Source organism: Anomaloglossus baeobatrachus, chromosome 8, assembly GCF_048569485.1.
Source record: "Anomaloglossus baeobatrachus isolate aAnoBae1 chromosome 8, aAnoBae1.hap1, whole genome shotgun sequence".
Taxonomy (NCBI): Eukaryota; Metazoa; Chordata; class Amphibia; order Anura; family Aromobatidae; genus Anomaloglossus; species Anomaloglossus baeobatrachus.
Genome location: NC_134360.1, coordinates 62,193,160 through 62,214,807, shown reverse-complemented (window position 1 = coordinate 62,214,807; position 21,648 = coordinate 62,193,160). Strand labels below are relative to the sequence as shown.

Genomic DNA, 21,648 nt, shown 5'->3' with positions numbered 1-21,648 from the left:
TCCGTCATTGCCTCAATGTCTCAAGGAGATTTCCTGGCATCAATAGACATCAAAGATGCTTATCTCCACGTGCCGATTGCTACAGAGCACCAACGTTTTCTACGTTTCGTGATAGGAGACGACCATCTCCAGTTCGTAGCTCTGCCATTTGGTCTGGCGACAGCCCCACGGGTTTTCACCAAGGTCATGGCGGCAGTGGTAGCAGTCTTGCATTCTCAGGGACATTCCGTGATCCCTTATTTAGACGATCTACTTGTCAAAGCACCCTCTCAAGAGGCATGCCAACACAGCCTGAATGTTGCGCTGGAGACTCTCCAGACTTTCGGGTGGATCATCAACTTTTCAAAGTCAAACCTGGCACCGACTCGATCACTAACGTATCTTGGCATGGAGTTTCATACTCTCTCAGCGATAGTGAAGCTTCCGCTGAACAAGCAGCGGTCACTACAGACAGGGGTGCAGTCTCTCCTTCAGGGTCAGTCGCACCCCTTAAGGCGCCTCATGCACTTCCTAGGGAAGATGGTGGCAGCAATGGAGGCAGTCCCGTTTGCGCAGTTTCATCTGCGCCCACTTCAATGGGACATTCTCCGCCAATGGGACGGGAAGACAACTTCCCTAGACAGGAAAGTCTCCCTTTCTCAGACGGCCAAGGACTCTCTGCAATGGTGGCTTCTTCCCACCTCATTATCACAGGGAAGATCATTCCTGCCCCCATCCTGGGCAGTGGTCACGACAGACGCGAGTCTGTCAGGGTGGGGAGCAGTTTTTCTCCACCACAGGGCTCAAGGGACGTGGACTCAGCAGGAGTCCACCCTTCAGATCAATGTTCTGGAAATCAGGGCAGTGTATCTTGCCCTATTAGCCTTCCAGCAGTGGCTGGAAGGAAAGCAGATCCGAATTCAGTCGGACAACTCCACAGCGGTGGCATACATCAACCACCAAGGAGGGACACGCAGTCGGCAAGCCTTCCAGGAAGTCAGGCGGATTCTGATGTGGGTGGAGGAAAGAGCATCCACCATATCAGCAGTTCACATCCCGGGCGTAGAAAACTGGGAAGCAGACTTCCTCAGTCGCCAGGGCATGGACGCAGGGGAATGGTCCCTTCACCCGGACGTGTTTCAGGAAATCTGCCGCCGCTGGTGGGTGCCGGACGTCGACCTAATGGCGTCTCGGCACAACAACAAGGTCCCGACCTTCATAGCGCGGTCTCGCGATCAAAGAGCTCTGGCGGCAGACGCCTTAGTGCAAGATTGGTCGCAGTTCCGGCTCCCTTATGTGTTTCCACCTCTGGCACTCTTGCCCAGAGTGTTACGCAAGATCAGATCCGATTGCGGCCGCGTCATACTCGTCGCCCCAGACTGGCCGAGGAGGTCGTGGTACCCGGATCTGTGGCATCTCACGGTCGGCCAACCGTGGGCACTACCAGACCGTCCAGACTTACTGTCCCAAGGGCCGTTTTTCCATCGGAATTCTGCGGCCCTGAACCTGACTGTGTGGCCATTGAGTCCTGGATCCTAGCGTCTTCAGGACTACCCCAAGGGGTCGTGGCCACCATGAGACAGGCTAGGAAGTCCACTTCTGCTAAGATCTACCACAGAACGTGGAAGATTTTCTTATCCTGGTGCTCTGCACAAGGAGTATCCCCCTGGCCATTCGCGTTACCTGTCGTTCTTTCCTTCCTGCAATCTGGGTTGGAAAAGGGCTTGTCGCTCGGCTCCCTTAAAGGGCAAGTCTCGGCACTATCCGTGTTTTTTCAGAAGCGTCTAGCACGACTTTCTCAGGTGCGCACATTCCTGCAGGGGGTTTGTCATATCGTACCTCCGTACAGGCGGCCGTTAGATCCGTGGGATCTAAACAAGGTCCTTGTTGCTCTCCAGAAGCCGCCCTTCGAGCCTCTGAGGGATGTGTCACTTTCTCGACTCTCACAGAAAGTGGCCTTTCTGGTAGCGGTCACGTCTCTTCGGAGAGTGTCTGAACTAGCAGCGCTGTCATCCAAAGCTCCTTTCCTGGTGTTCCACCAGGACAAGGTAGTGCTGCGCCCCATTCAGGAGTTTCTCCCTAAGGTGGTATCCTCTTTTCATCTTAATCAGGATATCTCCTTGCCTTCCTTTTATCCGCATGCAGTTCATCGGTATGAAAAGGATTTACATTTGTTGGATCTGGTGAGAGCACTCAGAATCTACATTTCCCGCACGGCGCCCCTGCGCCGCTCGGATGCACTCTTTGTCCTTGTCGCGGGTAAGCGCAAAGGGTCGCAGGCTTCCAAAGCCACCCTGGCTCGATGGATCAAAGAACCAATTCTTGAAGCCTACCGTTCTGCTGGGCTTCCGGTTCCATCAGGGCTGAAGGCCCATTCTACCAGAGCCGTGGGTGCGGCTTGGGCATTACGACACCAGGCTACGGCTCAACAGGTGTGCCAGGCAGCTACCTGGTCGAGTCTGCACACTTTCACCAAACATTATCAGGTGCATACCTATGCTTCGGCGGACGCCAGCCTAGGTAGAAGAGTCCTGCAGGCGGCAGTTGCCTCCCCGTAGGGGAGGGCTGTCTTTGCAGCTCTAACATGAGGTATTTCTTTACCCACCCAGGGACAGCTTTTGGACGTCCCAATCGTCTGGGTCTCCCAATGGAGCGCCGAAGAAGAAGGGAATTTTGTTACTTACCGTAAATTCCTTTTCTTCTAGCTCCTATTGGGAGACCCAGCACCCGCCCTGTTGTCCTTCGGGATTTTTGGTTGTTTTTCGGGTACACATGTTGTTCATGTTGAATGGTTTTCAGTTCTCCGATGTTACTTCGGAGTGAATTTGTTTAAACCAGTTATTGGCTTTCCTCCTTCTTGCTTTTGCACTAAAACTGGTGAGCCAGTGATCCCACTGGGGGTGTATAGCCAGAAGGGGAGGGGCCTTACACTTTTTAGTGTAATGCTTTGTGTGGCTTCCGGAGGCAGTACTATACACCCAATCGTCTGGGTCTCCCAATAGGAGCTAGAAGAAAAGGAATTTACGGTAAGTAACAAAATTCCCTTCTTTCTGGACCATTCTGACTTTAGAGAGTCAGTCCAGAAACACCACGCTTATCCAGATAAGCGTTTCTCCAAACGGCTTAAGGATACACGTTATCCCTTTCCTCCTGACGTGGTCAAGAGCTGGACCCAGTGTCCCAAGGTGGATCCCCCTATCTCCAGGCTTGCGGCTAGATCCATAGTTGCAGTGGAGGATGGGGCTGCACTTAAAGATGCCACTGACAGACAGATGGAGCTCTGGTTGAAATCCATCTATGAAGCTATCGGCGCGTCGTTTGCTCCTGCATTCGCAGCCGTATGGGCACTCCAAGCTATTTCAGCTGGTCTTGCACAGATTGACACGGTCACACGTACATCTGTTCCGCAGGTGGCATCCTTAACCTCTCAAATGTCTGCATTTGCGTCTTACGCGATTAATGCTGTCCTGGACTCTACGAGCCGTACGGCAGTGGCGTCCGCCAACTCCGTGGTTTTACGCAGAGCCTTGTGGTTAAGGGAATGGAAAGCAGATTCTGCTTCCAAAAAATGTTTAACCAGTTTGCCATTTTCTGGTGACCGGCTGTTTGGTGAGCGTTTGGATGAAATCATAAAACAGTCCAAGGGTAAGGATTCATCCTTACCTCAGCCCAGACAAAACAAACCCCAACAGAGGAGGGGACAGTCGGGGTTTCGGTCCTTTCGAGGCTCGGGCAGGTCCCAATTCTCCTCGTCCAAAAGGACTCAAAAGGATCAGAGGAGTTCAGATTCTTGGCGGGCTCAGTCACGCCCAAAAAAGACAGCCGGAAGACCCGCTACCAAGGCGGCTTCCTCATGACTTCCGGCCTCCTCCCTCCGCATCCTCGGTCGGTGGCAGGCTCTCCCGCTTTGGCGACATTTGGCTGCCACAGGTCCAAGACCGTTGGGTGCGAGACATTCTGTCTCACGGGTACAGGATAGAGTTCAGTTCTCGTCCTCCAACTCGATTCTTCAGAACGTCTCCGCCTCCCGACCGAGCCGATGCTCTTCTGCAGGCGGTGTGCACTCTAAAGGCGGAAGGAGTGGTGATCCCTGTTCCTCTTCAAGAGCAAGGTCACGGTTTTTACTCCAATTTGTTTGTGGTACCAAAAAAGGACGGGTCTTTCCGTCCCGTTCTGGACCTAAAACTTCTCAACAACCACGTGAGAACCAGACGGTTCCGGATGGAATCCCTCCGATCCGTCATCGCCGCAATGTCTCAAGGAGATTTCCTAGCATCAATAGACATCAAAGATGCTTATCTCCACGTACCGATTGCTCCAGAGCATCAGCGTTTTCTACGCTTCGTTATAGGAGACGAACACCTTCAGTTCGTAGCCCTGCCTTTTGGTCTGGCGACAGCCCCACGGGTCTTCACCAAAGTCATGGCAGCTGTAGTTGCAGTCCTGCACTCTCAGGGACACTCCGTGATCCCTTACTTAGACGATCTGCTGGTCAAGGCGCCTTCTCAAGAGGCATGCCAACACAGCCTGAACGTGGCGCTGGAGACCCTCCAGGGTTTCGGGTGGATCATCAACTTTTCCAAGTCAAATCTAACCCCGACCCAGTCGATAACATATCTTGGCATGGAGTTTCATACTCTCTCAGCGATAGTGAAGCTTCCGCTTGTCAAACAGCGTTCACTACAGACAGGGGTGCAATCTCTCCTTCAAGGCCAGTCACACCCCTTGAGACGCCTCATGCACTTCCTAGGGAAGATGGTGGCAGCAATAGAGGCAGTCCCTTTCGCGCAGTTTCATCTGCGTCCACTACAATGGGACATTCTCCGCCAATGGGACGGGAGGTCGAAGTCCCTCGACAGCAACGTCTCTCTCTCTCAGGCGGCCAAGGATTCTCTTCGATGGTGGCTGCTTCCCACCTCCTTGTCGAAAGGGAAATCCTTCCTACCCCCATCCTGGGCGGTAGTGACGACAGATGCGAGTCTGTCAGGGTGGGGAGCAGTCTTTCTCCACCACAGGGCTCAAGGTACGTGGACTCAGCAAGAGTCCACCCTTCAGATCAACGTTCTGGAGATCAGAGCAGTGTATCTTGCCCTACAAGCCTTCCAGCAGTGGCTGGAAGGCAAGCAGATCCGTATTCAGTCGGACAACTCCACAGCGGTGGCATACATCAACCACCAAGGAGGAACTCGCAGTCGGCAAGCCTTCCAGGAAGTCCGGCGGATTCTGACGTGGGTGGAAGACACGGCTTCCACCATATCCGCAGTTCACATCCCAGGCGTGGACAACTGGGAAGCAGACTTCCTCAGTCGCCAGGGTATGGACGCAGGGGAATGGTCTCTTCACCCGGACATGTTTCAGGAGATCTGTCGCCGTTGGGGGATGCCGGACGTCGACCTAATGGCGTCTCGGCACAACAACAAGGTCCCAGTTTTCATGGCACGGTCTCACGATCACCGAGCTCTGGCGGCAGACGCCTTAGTTCAAGATTGGTCGCAGTTCCGACTTCCTTATGTGTTTCCACCTCTGGCTCTGTTGCCCAGAGTGCTGCGCAAGATCAGGTCCGACTGCCGCCGCGCCATCCTCGTCGCTCCAGACTGGCCAAGGAGGTCGTGGTACCCGGATCTGTGGCACCTCGCGGTAGGCCAACCGTGGGCACTACCAGACCGACCAGACTTGCTGTCTCAAGGGCCGTTTTTCCATCAGAATTCTGCGGCCCTGAACCTGACTGTGTGGCCATTGAGTCCTGGATCCTAGCGGGTTCAGGATTGTCTCAAGAGGTCATTGCCACCATGAGACAGGCCAGAAAACCTACCTCCGCCAAGATATACCACAGGACGTGGAAAATATTCTTGTCTTGGTGCTCTGCTCAGGGAGTCTCTCCCTGGCCATTTGGATTGCCTACTTTTCTTTCCTTCCTGCAATCCGGGTTGGAAAAAGGTTTGTCGCTCAGCTCCCTCAAGGGGCAAGTCTCAGCGCTATCTGTATTTTTTCAGAAGCGCCTAGCACGACTTCCTCAGGTACGCACGTTCCTGCAAGGGGTCTGTCATATCGTCCCTCCTTACAAGCGGCCGTTAGAGCCCTGGGATCTGAACAGGGTTCTAATTGTTCTTCAGAAGCCGCCTTTCGAGCCTATGAGGGATGTTTCCCTTTCTCGCCTTTCACAGAAAGTGGCCTTTCTAGTAGCGGTCACGTCTCTCCGGAGAGTGTCCGAGCTAGCAGCGCTGTCATGCAAATCTCCCTTCCTGGTGATTCACCAGGACAAGGTGGTTCTGCGCCCGATTCCGGAGTTTCTCCCTAAGGTGGTATCCCCGTTTCATCTTAATCAGGATATCTCCTTGCCTTCCTTGTGCCCTCATCCAGTTCATCAATGTGAAAAGGATTTGCATTTGTTGGATCTCGTGAGAGCGCTCAGGATCTACATTTCCCGCACGGCGCCCCTGCGCCGCTCGGATGCACTCTTTGTCCTTGTCGCTGGTCAGCGCAAAGGGTCGCAAGCTTCCAAATCCACCCTGGCTCGGTGGATCAAGGAACCAATTCTTGAAGCCTACCGTTCTGCTGGGCTTCCGGTTCCCTCAGGGCTGAAGGCCCATTCTACCAGAGCCGTGGGTGCGTCCTGGGCATTACGACACCAGGCTACGGCTCAGCAGGTGTGCCAGGCGGCTACCTGGTCGAGTCTGCACACTTTTACCAAACACTATCAAGTGCATACCTACGCTTCGGCGGACGCCAGCCTAGGTAGACAAGTCCTTCAGGCGGCGACTGCCCACCTGTAGGGTAGGGCTGTTTTTACGGTCCTATCACGAGGGGTTATTATACCCACCCAGGGACTGCTTTTGGACGTCCCAATTGTCTGGGTCTCCCAATGGAGCGCCAAAGAAGAAGGGAATTTTGTTTACTTACCGTAAATTCCTTTTCTTCTAGCTCCAATTGGGAGACCCAGCACCCGCCCTGTTTGCTTAGGGATTTTTGTTTTTTCGGGTACACATGTTGTTCAGGTTGAATGGTTTCGGTTCTCCGATGTTCCTTCGGATTGAATTTGTTCTTAAACCAGTTATTGGCTTTCCTCCTTCTTGCTTTGGCACTAAAACTGAGGAACCCGTGATCCCACGGGGGGTGTATAGGCAGAAGGGGAGGGGCCTTACACTTTTAAGTGTAATGCTTTGTGTGGCCTCCGGAGGCAGTAGCTATACACCCAATTGTCTGGGTCTCCCAATTGGAGCTAGAAGAAAAGGAATTTACGGTAAGTAAACAAAATTCCCTTCTTCCAGCAGGAAAACGACCCTAAATCTCCTGCCAGAGCTACAATGGATGGTTTATATCAAAGCATATTCATGTGTGTAAATGGCCCAGTCACAGCTCAGACCTAAATCCCATTAAGAATCTGTGACAAGACCTGAAAATTGCTGATCACAGACGTCTCCATCCAATCTCTTTGAGCGAGAGCTCGTGTGTAAAAAAGAATGGGCAAAAAGCCAGTAGAGACATACCCCATATATCGGCATACTCAGGAGATATTGCACAACAAATTGTATGGTCTATTTCCTCTTGTTACCCTTGTGAAAATTAAAAAGTTGGGGTAAAAGCAATATATTTTGGGAAAAATGTATTTTTTTTTTTAATTTTCATGGCTCAATGTTAAAAAAAATTCTGTGAAGCACCTATGGGTTCAAGGTGCTCACCTAACATGTAGATAAATTCCTTCAGGAGAGTAGTTTCCAAAATGGGGTCACTTGTGGGGGAGTCCACTGTTTAGGCACCTCAGGAGGTATCCAAGCGTGAAAGGATTTCCACTGGCAAATTTTGTGCTCCAAAAGTCAAATGGTTCTCCTTCCCTTCTGAGCTCTGCCGTGCGCCCAAACAGTAGGTTTCCACCACATATGAGGTATCGGCGTACTCAGAAGAAGTTGCACAACAAATGACAAGGTCCAGAGTTATAACCACATCAAGTAACACTGGTCAGAATTGTAAAATTTGACCTAGGCGGGAAGGTAAAAACAGGCTTCTACGGTAAGGGGTTAAAGGGAACCTGTCACCACATTTTCGGCCTATAAGTTTCGGCCACCACCACCAGGCTCTTATATACAGCATTCTAACATGCTGTATATAAGAGCCCATGCTGTGCTTTATAACATAACAAACACTTCATAATACTCACAGGTCGCTCCAGTGCACAGCAGTTGGATCAGTGGTTCTCCGGGACCGGCGCCTCCCCTTTCGGTCATCTTGGTCTTCCTTATTCTGAAGCCGCGGTGCATGATGTGTCTACATCATACACACGCGCCGACATTGAGGTCATGCGCAGGCGCACTACAATACTTTTATCTGACCTTAATGCCGGCAAGTGTGTATGACGTAGACTCGTCATGAATGAAAGGGCAGCTATATTATAATCCTTTTTTGTTTTTTTCTTCTTTTAAATGTTAGAAATTTATTTTGCAGATTGAGTTCTTTAGTTATTATTCTCACTGTGACAGATGGGAATAAACATTCCTTCGACACAGTGGACCATCCCCTTCTACTACAGATTCTCTCATCTCTGGGCATCACCGACTTGGCGCTATCTTGGATCTCCTTATACCTAACCGACCGGACTTTCAGCGTCTCCCTCCTCTCACACCACTTCCTCATATCGCCCCCTATCTGTCTGTGTCTTCCAAGGCTCAGTTCTTGGACCCCTGCTGTTCTTTATCTACACCTTCGGCCTGGGACAGCTCATAGAGGCCCATGGCTTTAAGTATCACCTCTACGCTGATGATACGCAGATCTACCTCTCTGGACCTGACTTCACCTTTTTACTATCCAGAATCCCACAATGTCTGTCTGCTATTTCATCTTTTATCTCTGCTCGATTTCTAAAACTTAACATGGACAAAACAGAATTCATTATCTTTCGTCCTCCTCACTCAACCTCCCCTCCAACAAGCCTTTCCATCAAAGTCAATAGCTGCTCATTCTCCCCAGTGCCACGTGCTCACTGCCTGGGAGTAACTCTAGATTCTGCTCTCTCCAAGACGCACATCCAAGCCCTCGTCACCTCCTGCCGCCTCCAACTCAAACATATTTCCCGGTTCAGTACATTCCTTTCTCAAGAAGTTGCAAAAACACTAGTGCTTATTATCGCCCGCCTAGACTATTGCAACCCCCTGCTCTGTGGCCTCCCTTCTAACAGTCTCGCATCCCTATAATCTATTCTAAACTATGCTGCCCGACTAATCCACCTGTCCCCCCGCTATTCCCCAACCTCTCCTCTCTGCCAATCTCTTTATTGGCTTCCTATTGCCCAAAGACTCCAATTCGAAACCCTAACCATGACCTACAAAGCCATCTACAACCTGTCTCCTCCTTACATCTGTGACCTAGTCTCCCGGTACTTACCTGCATGAAACCTTCGATCCTCAAGAAATCTCCTGCTCTTACTCTCCTGCCATCTCTTCTTCCTACAATCACAACCAAGATTTCTCCCGTGCCTCCCCCATACTCTGGAAAGCTCTACCCCAATATATCAGACAGACTCTCACCTACCATGATGGAAACCTTCAAAAGGAACCTGAAGACCCACCTCTTCTGACAAGCCTACAACCTGCAGTAACTCTCGGTCCTCTATAATGCCGAACAACCCTCTCCACCCTCACCTACTGTAACCTCACCCTTTCTCTGTACACTATGAGCCCTCGGGGCAGGGTCCTCTCTTCTCCAGTACCTGTCTGTGCCTTGTTTTGTTTATGATGTACTTGTCCCTATTATGTACACCCCTTGCCACATGTAAAGCGTCATGAAATAAATGGCAAAATAGTAATAATAACAAAGATGGAAAAGAACATTTTTTTCTGTATTATTAATCTGCACACAGAGATATTCTTTCTTTATCGTTCCTATGGGAGACCCAGACATTGGGTGTATAGCTTCTGCCTCCGGAGGACACACAAAGTACTACACTCAAAAGTGTAGCTCCTCCCTCTGAGCTTATACACCCCCTGGAGAACCAGATATAGCCAGTTTATCGCTTTGTGTTCAGGAGGCATACATCCACACATGCATTCTCATCTGATTTTTCATTTTTGGAAAGAGTTTGAAGAAAAGCGGGTCCAAGCCTGGACCCCCGGCATGTCCCTTCTCACCCCACTGTGTCGGCGGTGCTGTTAAGGTTGATTCCAAGGCTGGAGCCTTACATGCCGTGCTCCTTCACCATCCCTCCGGGCTCTGGCTTGAAGTGGGAGCCAGCACGGTTCTCCATGCTTGCCAGGAGACCGGTCTCCATCCGCAGCCCTTCAGGATCCTGCTGGACCGGAGAACTCGCTCCCAGGGACTTGGAACCCTGCGTCTCAGCAAGCTAAGTACCTGAGACGTTTATATATGGGGGTCCCGTGTACTTTATTGTTGGGGGAGAGTGTGCTGAGTGATTTTTGTGACATTTCCGGCGGGTTCTCTGGCTGTCACCTGAGAACCGCGCCGATGGTGCCTGCGCGCCGGCTGCACCGCTCAAATTTAGGCCCCGGCTTCGCCGGAGGCCTACTTTCGGTTTCACTGCTTTCGCATGTCATTCATGCAGAGGGACAGTGCGGCTCCGCCCAGCGGCCGTTCTACACAGGGGAGAGACACTCCTCACTGAGTTCATGTCTCCTCCCCTGTAGGTCTCTTTGGCCCTCCAGATCCCGCTCTCTGAGTGAGTCCCGCCCCCTCTCTTCACTCCGGCGCCATTTTCTCAGCGTTCTTCCCTGCGATCAGCGCTGGCTGCAGCATCCCTGCTGAGGTGCTTGGGGGTCCGGGCTTTGGGATCTGGAGGGCACACAAACCGCTCCAGCGGTCTGGTAAGCCACAACCTCCGGTTGTGGACCTTCTGTATATACTCTCTGGGGGTCATTCTGGCAGAGCCCCCACTTCAGCAGCATGTCTCACACGAGGAGCAAGGCTCCAAAGCTGTATTCAGTATGCACTGCATGTAAGCTCCTACTGCCGGAACCGAGCACCTATCCACATTGTGATGCCTGCTCTAACCTGACGATGCCTCAGCCTGGAATCGCCCCCCCCAGTGGTCTCTCAGGCTGCTCCGGTCCCTGTGGCTGAACCCCCGGCTTGGGTAGAATCCTTATCTAGGTCTATCTCCCTGTCTTTTGCCGACTCCATGGGACAGCTGTCCAGGACTTTGCTGAACATGCATCAGCCCCCTTCACAGGGTGCCTCTGCTGCTAGGGCTCTTTCAGCGGAGCTCACAGAGGATTCATCATCTGGTCCCAGACCCCGTCCTCCTAAAAGGAGACGCAGGGCTCCCTCTCCTTCCTCGTCCCGCGGCTCTGTTTCAGACGCTGACTCGCGTGACGAGGAGGATGCCTTTACAGGGGGCTCGGAGGCTAACTCCATGTGCCCCATTGATCTGTCAGAAAGTGACTCAGATGTTAGTGATTTGATTGCGTCCATTAATTCTGTACTGGATCTCAATCCGCCAGTATCAGAGGAGCAACCCTCTCTGGCAGAAAAGCACCAGTTTACCTCGCCTAAGAGGACAAAGAGTGTGTTCTTTAACCACTCCAGTTTTCAGGCCGCTGTGTCCAAGCCCAGGCCCTGTCCTGACAAACGCTTCCCAAAGCGTGGTTCTGATGACCGGTTTCCATTTCCACCTGAGGTGGTCAAGGAGTGGGCTCATTCACCAAAGGTAGACCCTCCGGTGTCTAGGCTATCAGCCCGGACCGTTGTGTCGGTGGCTGACGGCACCTCACTTAAGGATTCCACTGACCGCCAGGTCGACCTTCTGGCCAAATCTGTGTATGAAGCTGCGGGGGCATCGTTCTCCCCAACTTTTGCAGCAGTGTGGGCTCTCAAAGCCATCTCTGCTTCTCTAGAGGAGATGCATTCCCTCGCCAGGGAATCTATGCCCGAAATGGTTGCTTTAACTTCCCAAGCTTCAGCTTTTTCATTCTATGCCATGTCTGCCATGCTGGAGGCTTCTCACCGCACTGCGGTGGCTTTGGCTAATTCCCTCGCTATCCACAGGATCCTGTGGCTTCGAGAGTGGAAGGCAGATGCTTCCTCGAAGAAGTTCCTTGCTGGACTCCCTTTTGCTGGGTCCAGGCTGTTCGGTGAACAGCTGGATGAAATTATTAAGGAGGCTACTGGCGGGAAGAGTACTTCCATGCCACAAACCAAAACCAGGAAACCTGTCCAGGGTAGGAATCAGTCGAGGTTTCGTTCCTTTCGTTCCTCCAACTGGTCGTCCTCTAAGCCCTCGGCCTCATCCACTAACTCAGCCAAGGACCAAAAATCCAGCTGGCGCACAAAAGCGCATCCACAGAAGACCGCAGGAGCTGCTGCCACTAAGGCAGCCTCCTCTTGACTATCTGTCCGCGCCAGCAACGTCCTTAGTCGGTGGCAGGCTCTCCCACTTTGGCGACGTGTGGTTTCAACACGTCTCCGATCAGTGGGTGCGGGATATCATCTCCCACAGCTACAGGATAGAATTCTCTTCCAGCCCGCCAAACAGATTTTTTCTGTCAACTCCCCCCTGCTCCAAGGCCGCCGTTTTCTCTCAGGCCGTGGCATCCTTGCAGGCCAACGGAGTAATTGTACCGGTTCCCACCCGGGAACGGTTCAGAGGTTTCTACTCAAATCTCTTCCTAGTCCCCAAAAAGGACGGTTCCTTCCGGCCCATCCTGGATCTCAAGCTTCTCAACAAGCATGTTCAGGTGCGGCATTTTCGCATGGAGTCTCTGCGATCAGTCATTGCCTCAATGACCCAAGGGGATTTCCTGGCATCCATCGACATCAGAGATGCCTATCTCCATGTGCCAATTGCAGTTTCACACCAGCGTTGGCTACGTTTTGCAATCGGAGAGGAACATTTCCAATTCGTGCCTCTCCCCTTCGGGTTAGCCACGGCCCCTCGGGTATTCACCAAGGTCATGGCAGCAGTGGTTGCGGTTCTGCACCTCCAGGGGTTGGCAGTGATTCCTTACCTGGACGACCTTCTAGTCAAGGCTTCATCCAGCGCAGACTGTCAACGGAGTGTCTCGCTCACTCTCGCCACTCTAGCCCAATTCGGGTGGCTGGTCAATCTGCCCAAATCCACTCTGACTCCGACCCAGAGGCTCACGTACCTAGGGATGCAGTTCGAGACTCTGCCGGCACTTGTGAAGCTGCCCTTAGTCAAACAGCAGTCCCTCCAACTGGCGGTGCGCTCTCTGCTGAGGCCCCGCCGTTATTCCATCAGGCACCTGATGCAGGTGCTGGGTCAGATGGTGGCGTCAATGGAGGCTGTTCCCTTTGCCCAGTTCCATCTGCGTCCTCTGCAGCTGGACATTCTCCGCTGTTGGGACAAGCAGCCTTCCTCCTTGCACAGGCTAGTGGCTCTGTCGCCACAGACCAGGACCTATCTTCAGTGGTGGCTTCGGCCCCTCTCTCTGTCTCAGGGGCGCTCCTTCCTGGCCCCGTCCTGGGTGATCCTCACCACGGATGCCAGTCTATCCGGCTGGGGAGCGGTATGTCTCCACCACCGAGCGCAGGGCACTTGGACTCCGTCCGAGTCAGCCCTCTCGATCAATGTGCTGGAAACCAGAGCTGTGCTTCTAGCTCTCCTAGCCTTTCACCACCTGTTGGCGGGCAAGCACATCCGAGTCCAGTCAGACAACGCGACAGCGGTTGCCTACATCAATCACCAAGGTGGGACACGCAGCCGCCTGGCAATGTTGGAGGTTCAACGCATCCTTCAATGGACGGAGGACTCCAAGTCCACCATATCCGCAGTCCACATCCCAGGCGTGGAAAACTGGGAAGCAGATTATCTCAGCCGTCAAACCGTGGACAGTGGCGAGTGGTCCCTGCATCCAGCAGTGTTTCAGTCAATATGCCGCAAGTGGGGCACTCCGGAAGTAAACCTAATGGCATCCCGTCACAACAACAAGGTTCCGGTTTACGTGGCTCGCTCCCACGATCCTCAGGCCTTTGCAGCGGACGCTCTGGTTCAAGATTGGTCCCAGTTTCGTCTGTCCTACGTGTTTCCCCCTCTAGCTCTCTTGCCCAGAGTTCTGCGCAAGATCAGAATGGAGGGCCGTCGGGTCATCCTCATTGCTCCGGACTGGCCCAGGCGAGCTTGGTACCCAGACCTGCTCCATCTGTCCGTAGAGGTGCCGTGGCATATTCCGGACCGTCCAGACCTTCTCTCACAAGGTCCGTTTTTCCGCCAGAATTCTGCAGCTCTCAGATTGACGGCGTGGCTCTTGAGTCCTGGATCTTGACGGCTTCTGGTATCCCCCCTGAAGTCATCTCCACTATGACTCGGGCCCGTAAGTCTTCCTCTGCCAAGATCTATCACAGGACTTGGAAGATTTTCCTGTCCTGGTGTCGCTCTTCCGGCCATTCTCCTTGGCCTCTTTCCTTGCTGACCCTTCTGTCTTTTCTACAGTCCGGTCTGCAGCTAGGACTATCCCTCAACTCTCTCAAGGGACAAGTCTCAGCTTTGTCAGTTCTGTTCCAGCGGCGTATCGCCCGGCTGGCTCAGGTCCGCACCTTCATGCAAGGTGCGTCTCACATCATCCCGCCTTACCGGCTGCCCTTGGATCCCTGGGACCTCAATTTGGTTCTCACGGTTTTGCAGAAACCCCCCTTTGAGCCTCTTAGGGAGGTTTCTTTGTTTCGTCTTTCACAGAAGGTGGTCTTTCTAGTGGCCATAACTTCCCTCAGGAGAGTCTCTGATTTAGCTGCGCTCTCTTCGGAGTCACCTTTTTTGGTTTTTCATCAAGACAAGGTGGTTCTCCGTCCGACTCCGGACTTTCTCCCTAAGGTGGTTTCTCCTTTCCACCTTAACCAGGACATTACCCTACCTTCCTTTTGTCCGGCTCCTGTTCATCGCTTTGAAAAAGCGTTGCATACTCTGGATCTGGTGCGGGCGCTCCGGATCTATGTGTCTCGCACCGCTGCTCTTAGGCGGTGCACCTCTCTCTTTGTGCTAACCACAGGTCGGCGTAAGGGCCTCTCTGCTTCTAAGCCGACCTTAGCCCGTTGGATTTGGTCAACCATTTCGGATGCCTACCAGTGTTCTCAGGTGCCTCTCCCGCCGGGGATCAAGGCACACTCGACCAGAGCTGTCGGTGCCTCTTGGGCTTTTAGGCACCAGGCTACGGCTCAGCAAGTCTGTCAGGCTGCCACTTGGACTAGCCTGCATACCTTTTCAAAGCACTACCAAGTGCATGCTCATGCTTCGGCAGATGCGAGCTTGGGCAGACACATCCTTCAGGCGGCTGTCGCCCACTTGTGAAGTTAGGCTCCGCCTACTTCTCAGTTTTTCTGTTTATTCCCACCCATGGACTGCTTTGAGACGTCCCAATGTCTGGGTCTCCCATAGGAACGATAAAGAAAAAGAGAATTTTGTTTGCTTGCCGTAAATTCTTTTTCTTATAGTTCCGTATTGGGAGACCCAGCACCCTCCCTGTTGCCTGTTGGCAGTTTCTTGTTCCGCATGTTATCACCGGCTGTTGTCATAGACAGAGACTCCGGTTGTTCCGGTTCTTGCTCTGTTTTTACTTGTGGGTGGCTATTCTCCTTCAGCTTTTGCACTAAACTGGCTAGATCTGGTTCTCTAGGGGGTGTATAAGCTCAGAGGGAGGAGCTACACTTTTGAGTGTAGTACTTTGTGTGTCCTCCGGAGGCAGAAGCTATACACCCAATGTCTGTGTCTCCCAATACGGAACTATAAGAAAAAGAATTTACGGCAAGCAAACAAAATTCTCTTTTTTAAGAAACACGTCATCTCTCTTACTTTCAAAAATATTCAGTTTTATTAACATTTTGTGTTAACCACAACAGCGCTGTAGTTGTTCACTAATAAAATTAATCATCAAAAGTACAAATAAAAAAATAATTGTGCACATAGTATAAGAGCTCTCAAAGCCTTAATTACACTATGTATAAGGGGATATGGGGGGATTTATACTGTATATAGTGGGTAGTAGGGAATGATATTGTATGTAGGGGGGGTTTGAGGGCTATCATACTGTGTATATGGAAGCTGTGGTGGAATCATTGTATCTTGAGCTGTGGGGTTTATTATACTGTGTATAGGAAGCTGTTGGGGGCAGTTATGGTGTATAGGGAGCTGTGGCGGGGCATTATACTGTGTATAGGGAGCTGTGGGGGGGCATTATACTGTGTATAGGGAGCTGTGGGGACATCATATTGTGTTACCAGGGTTGTGAGATATCAAATTGTATATAGGGGCTTTGAATGCTATCACAATGCATATAGGGGAGCCATCATAGTATGTGGAGAGGACCTGTGGGACAGTCATACTGTGTATATGGGAGCTGTGGGGTCCATTACACTGTGTGTGGGGGAGTTGTACATGAAGGTTCGACTACAGGGTTATTAAGTGGGCATTTAAGCATTGTTGGTATAGGGTTACTTGGTGTGATCTAAGAGGCACACAGAGGGCATTAATATTTTTAGAGGGTAACTTTACCCCTTTAAAGGTCACAAAGGAGGCATTTTAGTTTATAATGGACACAGTGGTGGGCGTTACTATGTGGGACCTCCTGATGAAACTGGAAGTAGCGGTGAAACGTGCGTCGAGGTGGGGCAGCTGAGGTGACTTCTGTAGTGAGACATACACCTGGCCACAGGTATAAACTAAAAGCTTAGGGGAAGTGTAGTAGGGAGTTTGTGCCAGCTCATAGTTAGATTTGATGGGTAATACTTACACTTATACACCTATTGGGTATCTCTATTAGAGTTTATGCTATTTAACCATGGCTATTTACCCTGTGCACACTCCTGTCTATATATGTGATATATTTGCTTGTACTGTTACAGTTCTTGAGCCGTGTGACTGCACTTTGTCCTCTCCACCACAATGTAGTGTGACATCTCCCCTTTATCCCACTTGATGAACCTAATGCATGAAGAGGGGTTTTTTTTACCAAATAAATATGATTGTTATTTGTAGATCTATTGTGGCACTGATCTGTTTTATAGGTTTTGCATTTACTGAATGTTATCTAGGGGTATTACATTAAATTACATTGTCAGACTGTAAATGCTTGAGGACAGATCTGGAAGGAGGAAGACCATCGTCAGTCTGTGGAGCATGTTACTAGACTGTTCGTGGTTTCTCCATACTTTCTTATGTCCTGAGACATTTCATCTCCTTCAGGTACTAGAAGCGTGTATGAAGAACTGTGGCAAGAGGTTTCACAATGAAGTTGGCAAGTTCCGATTCCTTAATGAGCTGATAAAAGTAGTTTCCCCAAAGGTGAGTGCAGAGTCTTCACAAGCCTATATCAATGTCAACATATTTATTGCAACACCAAGGAGGAAAAGTTCTGGAATTATGGCAATGACAGGGTAGAAACATATTATCGATATGCAAAGGACAAAAAAAATGAAAAACATTTTTTCCAGACATATCGATTTATTCAGGGGCTTCTGTTCCACTTACATACCTTGACACGCTATTAATGAGGATATTCTTGTTTGTCGAATGATCTGAGACACTGAATGTAGTTAGACAACTCATCAAGAGCCACTGCTGGCAGCTCCTTTTTGGAGTTGACGACCATTAACGTCCCAGATGTGCTCTATCTTATAGGAGCAGAGGTGACCGTAATGGCATCGTCCAGACCATGTTCAGCACTAGATATCTGGGTTGTTAGTGGAATTGTCAGACACCCCCCCCCCCCCTTTTTTTTTTTTTTTTTTTGCAGACTAGCTAAATTTTTAGGTCAATCAGACTGATCTTTCTACGAAGCCTGTGAAACCGGTCACCTTGTTACATAGTTTGTCAGTGCTGGGAGGCGAGTCTGTAATGGTCATGGAATGGAGAATGGAGTAAAAATAAAAATGGAGAGTCCTCAATGCTTAAAGGGGTTGTTCATGTTTGGCACAATTGAACCCTCATAATGTACTCTGTCAGTATTCACCGGTGCCGGCAGCAAGATTGAGCAGTCTTGTGACGGCAAGTAACGCGATATGCAAACTTCCGGCCACATTCCAACTAGACGTGCATACAATTCACTTATATTGAGCGAGGCTGTGTATATCTATATTACACAGGCAATCCCAAAAAATGTAACGTTTCAACCTCTATATTTGAGTCTTCATCAGACACAATAGATTCTTGTGTAGGGATATGCCTTTAAGATGGTGATACTGTCAGAATCACTGTGAGATCTATTGATATATCAGATTGCTGTCCTGTATAGATGTGATGTGCATCACTACACAAGAATCTATTGTGTCTGATAAAGACCCAAATATAGGGGTCGAAATGTTACATTTTACAATTTTTTTGGATTGCTTGTATAATATAGACATACACCGCCTTGCTCAATATAAGTGAATTGTATGCACGTCTAGTCTGCATGTGTCTGTAAATTTGCATTTTACATTTTTTTTTTGGATTGCCTATAAAAGTCTTTATATTCAATTTTGGTGTGCCAAGTTCTCTTGTATCTAATGACTGGTTTGAACCTTTCTTGAGCACCCATATTTCCAAGTGTGCCATAAACCTTCTTCTGCTGTGTACATCTAGTTGTAATGTGGCCAGGTGTTTGCATAACACACATTTGCAGTCACATGATGCCCGCTCCCAGTGCTGAAAAATACTGATTGAGCGACCACAGAGTTTTGTGCCATACCTGAACAACTCCTTTTAATCCTTTTTAAGACTTAGGCCCCTTTCACACATCAGTTTTTTGCCATCAGTCACAATCCGTCGGATCGACGGATCCGTCGCATCAGTTTGTCATCTGATTCTTCCATTTTTTTTATGCATCCATTACATCAGTTTGTCATCCGTTTCTGACATTTTTGACGGATCCGTTTTTTTAAAGGGGGTGCCTTTCAATTGTTATTGGCTACTGAAAACCAATCACAGCACTGAAAATGACACGTGGGTTATATTGTACGTTATATACTGATATTTGAGCATGCTTGTGGAGACACGGGAGTCAGTGGGTGCTCTCGTCCGCTGGCCCAGCCGCCATTAGAAAGACTGCAGGGCTCATCCCAACTGAACGCACGACCTCCTTAACCGTGGGCGGAACACTACTCAGACAACACAGGGTGAGGGAATCACAATATTAAGACTTTATTGGATCCCCAAACAATTAACGGCACATAGCACATAACCAGCAAAACACACAAATGTAACAGGCAACAGAGTCTCACCTTTCCGCTGGCTCACCAGGGATTAGAAGGTCTGTGCCTCAGAGCTTCCAGGGCTATTTACTCCAATCCAGCAGCACCCCGCTTTTGGCGGGCACCCACCGAGAATGGAATAACGCCAGATTTAGGAAGCTGGCTGAGGTCCGCAAAGTCTGTAGTCAGATGACTGGATTGTCCCAAGCTGGATTCCTTCCTTAGGTAGTCCTTGGTATCACAGCCGAATCCTTGCATTCAATGCTGAAGTCCATATAGTGTTATAATCCAGGTTATTGCTTGCCAATCGGATACGCAGGTCCTAGATTGGTAGCATGTAGCCAGAGTCTCTCTGAGCAATGGACAGTCCTCCTTCTTATACCCCTGAGCTCTCCATTCAGACCATTGGGGTCTTCACGATTGGTGGAAAAGACTAGGCTCCTATTCGCTAGATTTCAAGCCATATTCAAATATCCAGAGACAAGGGTGAGACAGGTAAGTTACATCACATCTAGCAATTCACTTAGTAATAGAATGGGAAGTTTGCATAATTGAGTTATCTGGGTGTCTGGCCTTCAGTGGCGAAAACAATTATATGAGTCAACAAGAGTCTTGTAGAAACAATGAGGGATTATCCCTCATCTATAAACAAACTATCTTCATGTCTGGCTGAATTTTAAGAAATGTAACCCTTGCTAAGCATTGACAGAGTCCAGGTCATCACAATGCTCAGTTAAAAAAACAGAATCCGTCGCTGGATTCCGTAATTTGACGGATTCCGATCGACCCTGCGCCCATATGCTTCCATTCTACCAAACGATGGATAGCGACGGAATCCGTTCTTTTCGATGTACACAAAAAACGTTACTGTGGACGTCGTCTCCGTCCGACGGACAAACATTTTTCGACGGATCAATCGAACAACGGATTAAACGTGAGGCGACCCGTCGCAATCCATCTCTAATACAAGTCAATGATAAAAAAAACAGATCCAGCGGCATCAGTTGCAGGATCCGTTTGGTTTTTTTTTTCGAATTCGATCGATTGTGACTGATGGCCAAAAACTGATGTGCGAAAAGGGCCTAACTGATGTTTGGCGAGTTGCTATTTGTCAGCACACAATAAAAGATACGTCAGCTCAAAACCACAGTGAGAAAGACATATCTTTTTGGAACGATGCTCAAAAATCTCCAGGCCGGTGTACTCAAGTAGAAGTCTTGTAGCAGAAAAAAAAAAATACAAGAATAATTAAAACCATTTATTAAATTATCATCTTCATAAAATATTGATAAAAATCACGAACACCAATTTTTATTTTATTTTATATTTTATTTTTTTTATTTTGTAAAGTCTGTATTCCGTTCGTAGCCCAAACTTTACAGATCGGATCCGCTCATCTATTCATTAGCCAACAATGAGGATCGACCTCTGTAGACCAGCTTTTTTTTTTTTTTTACAAGTTTTATCTTTGCGCCTCCTTACTCACCCAGACACTATTTTCTAGTACCTTGGCACCCGCTCTCCTGAGAAAGTGAAGTTAAAGATCTTGGAGCTTTTGTACAGCTGGACACTTGGGCTTCCCAGTGAAGTGAAGATAGCCGAGGCCTACCAGATGTTAAAGAAGCAAGGTGTGTTTCCTGATGCTTGACGCTAAAGGTTTGGACGTAATATTCTGGCACTCCTTTTATTTTATTCCTCCACTTTTATAGGGATTGTAAAGGAAGACCCAAAACTGCAAGTAGAAGCCATGATGCCGCCTCCCCCACCCCGACCAAAAAATGCTATATTTGACGATGATGAGAAATCCAAGGTAATTTGCACATCACTTCTTGTAAAGTTTTCCCTTATAATCTGTCTTCACTTTTTCCCCCTTTGAAATAAATGTAATCCAAAGGTGGGCTTATATCTGATGCTTCGGGTTTGCTCTGTACCTTTTTCAAAATTACGATCATCATTTCTTCGGCGCTCCATTGGGAGACCCAGACGATTGGGTGTATAGCACTGCCCTCCGGAGGCCACACAAAGCAATTACACCAAAAAGTGTAAGGCCCCTCCCCTTCTGGCTATACACCCCCAGTGGGATCACTGGCTCACCAGTTTTCTGCTTTGTGCGAAGGAGGTCAGACATCCACGCATAGCTCCACTGTTTAGTCAGCAGTAGCTGCTGACTCTATCGGATGGAAGAAAAGAGAGCCAATATAGGGCCCCCAGCATGCTCCCTTCTCACCCCACTTGCGGTTTGTAAGGTTGAGGTACCCATTGCGGGTACGGAGGCTGGAGCCCACATGCTGCTTTCCTTCCCCATCCCCCTGAGGGGCTCTGTGGAAGTGGGATCTTACCGGCCCCCGAACCCTGAGGCTGAGCTCCATCCACAGACCCAGAGACCCTGCTGGAGGAGCTGAGTACAGTCAGGGACAAGGCCCTGCAACGTTCAGGTACTCTGTGTCCCCGCACAGACAGGCCACGCACACTCCAGGCTTGCTGGGTGTGCTAGTGCGCCGGGGGCACTAGCGCTGCGCGCTCGGGTTAGAGTCACTGCAGCTTAGCTGA

General features: G+C 49.9%; 1 protein-coding gene across 1 annotated transcript in view; it reads left to right on the top strand.

Moving 5' to 3' along the window:
- GGA1 (golgi associated, gamma adaptin ear containing, ARF binding protein 1) overlaps positions 1 to 21,648 on the top strand; it is a 111,399-nt gene that overhangs the window by 20,263 nt on the left and 69,488 nt on the right. The window contains exons 4-6 of the mRNA XM_075321726.1: positions 17,114 to 17,212; positions 20,603 to 20,726; positions 20,808 to 20,908. Coding sequence (XP_075177841.1) covers positions 17,114 to 17,212; positions 20,603 to 20,726; positions 20,808 to 20,908 — 324 coding nt within the window. The remainder of the gene's footprint in view (positions 1 to 17,113; positions 17,213 to 20,602; positions 20,727 to 20,807; positions 20,909 to 21,648) is intronic.